Source organism: Pteropus alecto, unplaced genomic scaffold (assembly GCF_000325575.1).
Source record: "Pteropus alecto unplaced genomic scaffold, ASM32557v1 scaffold25, whole genome shotgun sequence".
In the NCBI taxonomy this organism is placed as follows: Eukaryota; Metazoa; Chordata; class Mammalia; order Chiroptera; family Pteropodidae; genus Pteropus; species Pteropus alecto.
In genome coordinates this window covers 34488990-34498687 of record NW_006441955.1, presented here as the reverse complement: position 1 = coordinate 34498687, position 9698 = coordinate 34488990, and the positions used below count along the sequence as shown (strand labels likewise).

Here is a 9698-nt window from a genome sequence, read left to right as displayed (position 1 = left end):
CACATGTTTATGTGCTGCCCATTTTTAACTTCTGTGTATGTGATGTAGAGACTCCTGCTGGGTGCTACATTAGCACCATTTTGGGGTGATATCATTGAATATGATCTTATTGGAAGTCTATTTTTATTGCTACAGAAGTTTGCCGACCTCAAAACAGAATTCTAAGACCTATGAGAGGTGGAAAAATGATTGTTGGTATAAATAATAATACCCAAGAAATATATTTGTAGTATTTATTTGTAATGTGTGTTGTATTAAAGAACACATCTGTTCATAAGATAAGGTCATATTTATTTATAAGGGCTTGTTCTAAGTTATGAAATAAAGTAATTAGAAATAGTTTTCATTTTTGAACTAGACTTAATGTTTTCCAAAGCATGCAATTGGTAGCATAAAAGTCATTAGAAATAATAGTTTATTGAAAATGTTTTAATTTATTGAAAATGTTTTAATTTCTAAATATTGGGTTGTAAGTTCCTAAAATTGGATTGTCTATCCTAAAATGGTATTACGCTTTCAAATTAAAAAGACTATATAAGAACAACAGAAGACTCTTCTTTATCTGAGGGCAGGCCCTAATTTGTCTGGTTTACAACTGTATCCCTAAAACTAGAGCAGTGCTTGGCGCATAATCAGGGCTCACTAAATATTTGGAGAATGAATGAACTGTACTTACTACTCTGTACAAAAGGAAAAGAAATATGGAATTTTATGCTGGTATTTCATATAGTTAATACCTGGGGTTGCCAAATAGCAGGTTCTTCAAATCGTATTTGAGGATTATTGGATATTTTGAAGGCCTCACTACAATCGATAAGTCAAGAAATCAGAACCATGATGGAATTTGCATTATTTCAATAGGGGGGTCTAAATTCCATAGGAAGAAAACCGTTTTTCTCCTTATACTTTTAAGAACTTTTGCTTTGATTTTGTAGTTGTTTTTATTCATTTAACACTTTAGTCCTTTATTCAGCAAATATTGCCTGAGCACCAAGGCCAAGCACTGTGTTAGTTTCTAGAGATATGAAAGTGACTAGATCACAGTCCATGTCCTCCAAGAGCTTACATTCTTCCAAAAAGACAGGCAATTTCTGTATAATGTTGCCATTTTTAAGAGCAGGATAAAAACAGGGTGCAAGGGAACTCTTAAAATAGGGGCAGTAATTATATAGCCATGGTATGTGTGCATGTCTCCCACACACCAAGGGATAACTGCCTTTAAGGAATGTCTAGGATTTGGGGCCCCAGCCTATGAATATTTAAAATAACATAAAACATCACTAATTTTAACTTTACTAATTTAGGACCAAGGATAACTTACATAAGGAATGAATGCCAACCCTGTGAATAAAACATTTTATAAATTAGTAGAATTTTAGAAAAATGTGAAACATTGAGAGCAAAGTGGTCTTAATTTTTTAAAAGTAAAAATTCCTTTTTCATACATTAGCCATTGATGTTGATAGCAGATATGTTAATTGAAGTAAGGTTCTTCACTGAATAGTGTTTATAAAGGAGGAAACTTTTAAGCGACAAAACTTTTACTACTCTGCAGTGTTTAACAATTTTCGTTATTCTCTAGCGTAGAATGACTATCCTTTATAAATTGACTTAAATAAGATAGTTTTTGTTAGCAATCTACATATGAGACTTTAAAGTTTTTCCTTCAGTCTTTAGCACCTTTATTTATATAATGCGTCTCTGTTGCTTTTCCCTGGAAATTTTGTGTATATAGAGTATTGGATGGTTGTTGCCAAGCACAAAGAAAAAATTAATCTTTGAGACACTTTTAAAGTCTTTCCATTTTTTAAAGTATTTCTTTATTCCTAGGAAATTATTAGGATCTCAATATAAAGAGTATAATTAAGCTAATAAAAATGTGCACTTTCAACTCTCCATACATCTAGTAGAATTTCTTCTTTCATGCAAATCTAAATTTTCTTTTTCCATTTTCTAGACTAAATGTGTTAAATGGGCTTGCCAACAATATGGATGATTTGAAGATAAACACCGATATAACTGGTGCTAAAGAAGAACTCCTAGATGACAACAATTTTATCTCAGACAAAGAGAGTGGAGTTCATAAACCAAAAGATTGTCAAACATCTTTTCAGAATAGTAATACGTTCACTCTGCCTGAAGAACTGTCAAAGGACATATCTGAAAAAGCCTTAAGTGGAGGCCAGTCTACTCTATTTATACATGCTGGTGCTCCTACTGTTTCTAGTGAAAACTTTATCTTGCCTAAAGGAGCTGCTGTTAATGGACCGGTTTCACACTCCTCCTTAACTAAGACTTCCAATATGAATAAAGGCAGTGTTTCATTAACCACTGGACAGCCTGTGGATCAGCCAACAACAGAATCTTGTTCAACTTTGAAGGTGGCAGCTGATCTTCAGCTGTCTACACCACAGAAAGCAAGTCAACATCAAGTTTTATTTTTGTTATCAGATGTAGCACATGCTAAGAATCCAACCCATTCCATTAAAAAACTACCTACCTCTGCTTCAGTTGGTTGTGACATTCAGAATTCAGTAGGGAGTAGTATAAAGTCAGATAGCACTTTAATTAATCAAGTGGAGGTGGGTGAGGATAGTGAAGATTTATTGGTAAAAGATGATTGTGTCAATACATTAACAGGAATTTCCTCAGGTACAGATGAATTTAGGTCAGAAAATGATACAAATTGGGACCCCCAAAAAGAGTTCATTCAGTTTCTTATGACTAATGAAGACACGGTGGATAAAGCTCCAGTTCACTCTAAAGTAGGTCTAGAGAAAAAGAGAAAGCGAAAAATGGATGTAAGCAAGATAACCCGTTATACTGAGGATTGCTTTAGTGATTCTAATTGTATACCCAACAAGTCAAAAATGCTAGAAGTAGACTTCCTAGAACAGAATGAAGAACTACAAGCAATAGACTCACAGAAATATGCATTATCAAAAGTGAAGCCTGAATCAACTGATGAAGACTTGGAATCTGTGGGTGCTTTTCAACATCTAATTTATAACCCAGATAAGTGTGGAGAAGACAGTTCACCTGTTCATACTAGCACTTTTCTTTCAAATACCTTAAAAAAGAAATGTGAAGAAAGTGATTCTGAGTCGCCTGCTACTTTCAGCACTGAAGAGCCATCATTTTACCCCTGTACAAAGTGCAATGTGAATTTTAGGGAGAAAAAGCACCTCCACAGGCATATGATGTATCATTTGGATGGGAATAGTCACTTTCGCCATCTTAATGTTCCAAGGCCATATGCTTGTAGAGAATGTGGACGGACATTTCGAGATCGTAACTCACTTCTAAAGCATATGATTATTCATCAAGAAAGGAGACAGAAGTTGATGGAGGAAATTCGTGAATTGAAAGAACTCCAAGATGAAGGAAGAAATGCACGATTACAATGCCCTCAGTGTGTGTTTGGTACCAATTGCCCTAAAACATTTGTGCAACATGCTAAAACCCACGAAAAAGATAAAAGGTACTACTGCTGTGAAGAGTGTAACTTCATGGCAGTGACAGAAAATGAATTGGAATGCCATCGAGGCATTGCCCATGGAGCAGTGGTAAAATGCCCCATTGTCAGTTCTGATGTAGCCCAGAGGAAAACGCAAAAAAAGTCATTCATGAAAGACTCTGTTATAGGATCATCAAAAAAATCAGCTACCTACGTATGTAAGGTGTGTCCTTTTACTACTTCAGCCAGAAGTATTTTGAAAAAACACATGGAGTACTTACATTCATCATCATGTGTTGATTCATTTGGTAGTGCTCTTGGACTTGGTAAAAGAAAAGGTGGCATCCTTGAAGAATCTATAGATATCGATAGCACTAAACCATTAAATAAGCAACAGTCAGCCACATTTCCAAAGAACTCTGCTTTAAAACAAGATGTAAAGCGAACATTTGGCTCATCCTCACAATCAAGTAATTTTTCAAAATTCCATAAGCGGCCACACAGAATACAAAAAGCTCGGAAAAGCATCTCCCAGTCAGGTGTTGTAAATGTGTGCAATCAGAACAATTCTCGCAAGACTGTAATGATTAAAAACAGCGTTGACCAAAAACCTAAGTATTTCCATCAAGCAGCAAAAGAAAAATCTAATGCCAAGGCAAATAGCAACTATTTATATAGACACAAATATGAAAACTACAGGACGATCAGAAAATCAGGTGACTCATATCCTCTGCATTTCAAAAAAGAAGCTGGTTCATTAAATTCTTTACATCTGTTTTCATCATCAACTAATTCTCACAACAATAGTTTTATTTCCGACCCTCATAACTCTGACACAAAAAGGCCAGAAAGCTTCAAAGACCATAGGCGTGCATCTCTAAAGAGAGGAGTGAAGGAATCTAAGAAAGAAAGTTCTGCCAGGGGAGAAGACTTGGATAGCTATCCAGATTTCTTGCATAAAATGACTGTTGTTGTTTTGCAGAAACTTAATTCTGCTGAAAAGAAAGATAGCTATGAAACAGAAGATGAAAGTTCCTGGGATAATGTTGAGCTAGGTGACTACACTACACAGGCTATAGAAGATGAAACTTATAATGATATTAATCAAGAACATGTAAACTTATTCCCTCTATTTAAAAGCAAGGTAGAAGGTCAAGAGTCTGGAGACAGTGCTACCCTTAATTATGATCAGAACGATGGATTTTATTTTGAATATTATGAAGATGCTGGAACTAATAACTTTTTGCATGAGATACATGATCCTCAGCATTTAGAAAATGCAGAAACTTCATTGTCAAAGCATAGTTCTGTTTTTCATTGGACTGATTTGTCTCTTGAGAAGAAATCCTGTCCTTACTGCCCAGCAACATTTGAAACAGGTGTTGGGTTGTCAAATCACGTCCGGGGACATCTTCACAGAGCAGGATTAAGCTATGAAGCCCGTCATGTTGTATCACCAGAACAAATAGCCACAAGTGACAAAATGCAACATTTCAAAAGAACTGGCACAGGGACACCTGTTAAGCGAGTTAGAAAAGGTAAGTTTTGATGTAGATAATTTGGTCTAATAGTCTGTATTCAAAGTCAAAGGATTTCAAAGTTTTTGCTCAAGTTTGGTTTTTATTAGCATCACATAATTTCATATTTTAGAGTTAATTGGCTCTAAGATGGTCAGTTTATAAAAATATTCTGATATCACTCTTAAAAAATTTTTTTTAGCTATAGAGAAGTCTGAAACCACTTCTGAACACACTTGTCAGCTCTGTGGTGGTTGGTTTGATACTAAAATTGGATTATCAAATCATGTTAGAGGCCACCTGAAAAGACTTGGAAAGACCAAGTGGGACGCTCACAAATCTCCAATCTGTGTTCTGAATGAGATGATGCAAAATGAAGAAAAATATGAAAAAATCTTAAAGGCATTGAATAGTCGTCGTATTATTCCCAGACCATTTGTAGCTCAAAAACTTGCATCAGGTGATGACTTTCTATCTCAAAATGTTATACCTCTTGAAGCATACCGTAATGGCCTAAAGACTGAAGCTTTATCAGTGTCTGCATCAGAGGAAGAAGGGCTGAGTTTCTTAAATGAATATGATGAAACAAAACCAGAACTGCCCAGTGGGAAAAGGAATCAGTCTCTTACATTGATAGAACTGCTTAAAAATAAAAGGATGGGAGAAGAAAGGAATTCCTCTCTCTTTCCTCAAAAGATCCATAATCAAACTGCAAGAAAGAGATTCGTTCAGAAATGTGTTCTTCCATTAAATGAAGACAGTTCGTTGATGTATCAACCACAAAAAATGGACTTGACTATGCACTCAGGTAAGAGGACATTTATGACTATCTTATATAATTTAAAGACAATTTAATTATGCCTACTTTATTAGGATTTTTGTAGAAAATACTTTCATAGAATCTTTTTAAGCTGCTTTTTTTTGCAGAGCAGAGATTGGTTATACTGCCATTTCTTTATAAACCGTCAGTTCAATGCTCATCAGCACTGAATTCTCTGTGCCTCATTTCTTGGTCAAAATGTAAGGTGAGAACAAAAACAAACAAACAAAAAGCTGATCTGTAAAAATAAAAGTTGCTGTGACCGGGGAGGCGGTTCTATGGATGGGAGGTTGACGTTGTTCAAAAGCATAGCGTTAATGAAAAGGCAAAACCTCTGTCATATTTTTGCCAGTAATGTTTTCAAGCTTTAGCTATTGGTTTTCCTGCAGTTTAGGTAAAACGAAACACTCTTTAAACTGAATGGATGGTATCTGTTGTCCGTTGTGATTAACTCAAAATAAACTTTTCCCTCTCCGATTCCTCGTTGTATTGTGGGATAGTTTGGTTTTGGAGAACTGTCATGAGTGTAAAACATCGGTTTGGGGTTTTAGATTTTACAGTGGTGTTCTAATTGAATGGAACAAATGGTTTAGCTTAGTGCTTGTACACCAATTGGTTTTCCTTTTCAAAGGAATATTTTGTATATTGGCAAATCATGTAGCAGAAAGTAGCCAAACTTTATTTGGTATTGCTAAGTCTGGTTTATACTTTTAAATTAGAAAAATTTTAAGTGTCATTATAGGTTTCTTTTGGAGGGTAAGATTATTGAAGGTTGACTTAGATGGTCTCATAATTTTAGCCCTGAATTGAATGCTACGATCAAAGTTGGTCAGTGGATTAATACTGAATAAAATTACTGTAACGTTGACTTTTGGGCATTGAGATATCTCAAATATTCGCAATGCAGTTTTGATTTAAGGAAAGATTATCCTGTAACTAGTCTGAAAAACAGTTTCTCTTGTATGGGCTTCTGGTTAATAGGGCTCTTTCTTTCGTATGGAGTCTTCAAAATCAATTTTTCAACATTTTTCAGAAGTATAAAATGTAAGGAAAATGTTAACCATGTTGACCAAGGTGTAGTACACTCCAGAGAGGTAAAGCATATTTGTGGCTATCACAGTAATGTTGAAGACATCAATTGAAACATGTTGGGAGAGTGAGGGTTGTCTGAGAAGTTAGGGATTTCTTATTGTTTCAACATGTTTTCTTTCCTGTGATGACTAAGATGTTAGTTTGTTGATCATTTACTTAGCACAAAGATTTTGGCAAAAAACTTCAAATAATTAACTTTCTTTATTGATCGCGCATTCAGAGTAATGAACATATAATGCCCTGAATAAAATGTTGTGTCTAACAGCTGTTCAGTGGTGTATTTTACCACCTTTTCTCCCAGCCTTCATCAGAAAGCCTAATTTAGTATTGAATCTTTTACGGTTTTGTAGGTAAAACACTTTAATTACCTCTTTGTTAACTAGACCTTAATTCTTTTTATTGGTAATGTTGTGAGCTTTGAAACTTCTCAACAGAACTGTGCTATCCAAATCACAGGATTGTATTTTAGATTTAGGAAATGATCTGCGTAACACAGAAATCTGCAAGAAAGTGATAATAGGTGTTAAATCTAGAGGAGCTCCAAGGTCAAAAATATTCCTTTTCCACCTTTCCAAAGAGCATGGTTTGGCTCTAAATACTAACTACCAACTAATAATAGCTAACTCAGTTCCCCTTCCATATTTTAAGTTAAGCTAATTCATTGAACGTTTTCTAAACCATCTTTGTGGTACTTTTCTTCACCCTTTTAGCTAAGAAAATTTCACTTTTTGAAGTGAAAACTGGTTTATAGTTTTCTTTTGAATGATAGGTATGCCTGTGATCTTAGAACATGTGTACATTGCAGTACAACATTTACAAGTGCTGTTAGCCTGTCCAACCACTTAATGCACTTATGCATGAAAGAAGAGTGTTGGACTTTTGACCATCGCAAGTATGTTTGAACAGAACACAGCAAGTCTGTTTGATACAGTACACTTTTTTTCTCACCAAACTGGTGCTAATTCAGATGATATTTATAGCTTTCTTTGGTAAGCAGCATTTGAGTCTGAATACACATTAAATTTCAGCAGCTTGTAAACTATTAGATATAATTTTAAACAGATTATTCTTTTTCATTTGGCACTTATTGACTTGGGGGGAAAAAAAACCAATAGAGGTGTGGACCTTTTGAGTTTACAGTATGCCCATTGATTTTTAAATTATACTATTTTTGACTTAAATTTATTTTTGTTAATAGGTGCCAAGAAGACACCTCTCTTTGGTTTGAAAAAAAAAATTGTAGTTCTAATTTGACTCTTGCTTTATTAGGAAAGGAAATTATCTTCAAATTTCAACTATGTAGCTTGATTAGGAAATTAAGCAAACTAATGAGAGTTTTATTAGTTTATAGATCAAATCTTTAATGGGACAGGCCTTAATAATGGCCCGTTTTGACAACTGAATAGGTTTTTCTTTTAATGCCCCTGAACTATATTTAGAATAAATAAATGTACTATGCACATAAATGTTAACGAGCACATTTATGTGTTATTTTTGGTTGGTTAGCCCACCTTGCAGATACCTCTTCATACTGCTAGTTTGTGACAATTTTATTAACTTACTCATATGTAACAGTACTTCTTACCCTACAAAATGCTTTGTTTGCTCTTTTCTTTGGTAGCCTTTCAAGCTACCCTGCTTTAGCAAAATCCCATTTCTCTCACCATTTAAAATATGCCCTTTTTTTCTAAATAAATCCTTTTGCCTGAAATTCTCCTTCCAGTCTTTTTACTTCTCTTGTTCTTTTAGGTTAGTACCTTTGGCTTTCTTCTAGTTGTTTTCTCAGCTTTTTTGTTCTTTGTCATGTCTTCCTATGTCTTACATCCAGTATGTTCTTGCTATTTGTGTTTTTACTGTCTTTCTTCTGCTTCTTTGCTTTCTCCTTTGACTTGATATGCAGATGACCAAGGATGATTCTTCACCATTTATATTAAAAGGAGGGGAATAGAGTGAGTTTTACTGGATTAGTCCTACTACTGTGAGGTTTTAGTTTTTGTGATATTACTCCTACCTTCATCAGGCTTGGAAGGTGATTGAAGACAGTACAGGCAAGGGTGGCAGTGAAAATAAAAGACTGCAGAAACAGAAAATCTTCGTTATCATTATCATAGTCACTGACATTTATCGAACACTTATTATGTGTCAGACACTATGCTATGCAGCTTTCATGCATAACATTTAAAGTTCACAACCACCATATGAATTGTAGGTACTCTAATTCTCTGTTTTATAGGAAAATAGGGCTTAGAGAATCTAAGTTGTCCAAAATGTAATTTTTAATAGCAAATTTGAAATTCAAATCAAGGCTCTCTTACCCTAGACCTTTGTTTTTAATCACGATGATCTACCACATAAAGAACAAAAGCAATTGAAAAATCTTTAAATAAAGTTAGATTTAAAATGGGGAGCATTCTGGTGAAGACTGAATAAATAAAAGTCTAATTAGAAAAAGCAGGGATCCAAGAAATGATGAGGTGTGGATTTGATTTTGGAGGACTTTAGAAAATGTTCTATTCTGTTGATTCAGGCACGTTCTGCAAATAATCAACAAGGCATATCTATCTAGTACAGATTTTGTAGTCTATTAAAAAAGTGCTTTTACCTCATCTGAAAATCTTTCAAAACATAGAACTAACTGCTTATACATAACCATCCAATGACCAAGAATGCTTTCTAATGAACACTTTATTATCTACAAAATTTCATTATTAGAGAAAAATAGTATAGGATGTATGGGAGTACATTTTGGGCACCAAAGAAAAAAAGGATATTTAAAAAAATATCATTAAATACTAACCAAATTTCGGAAATG

The 9698-nt window shown here is 34.4% G+C and overlaps 1 protein-coding gene across 9 annotated transcripts in view; it reads left to right on the top strand.

Moving 5' to 3' along the window:
* Positions 1 to 9698, top strand: part of ZNF644 (zinc finger protein 644) — a 96216-nt gene that overhangs the window by 71720 nt on the left and 14798 nt on the right. For 5 of the 9 annotated variants that reach the window (XM_006919397.3, XM_025051905.1, XM_015595166.2 and 2 more), the window contains 2 exons: positions 1958 to 4995; positions 5177 to 5782. The exons of the other annotated variants lie outside the window; for them this stretch is intronic. In XM_006919397.3, the coding sequence (XP_006919459.1) occupies positions 1958 to 4995; positions 5177 to 5782 (3644 nt within the window). The remainder of the gene's footprint in view (positions 1 to 1957; positions 4996 to 5176; positions 5783 to 9698) is intronic. 9 annotated transcript variants of the gene reach the window in all.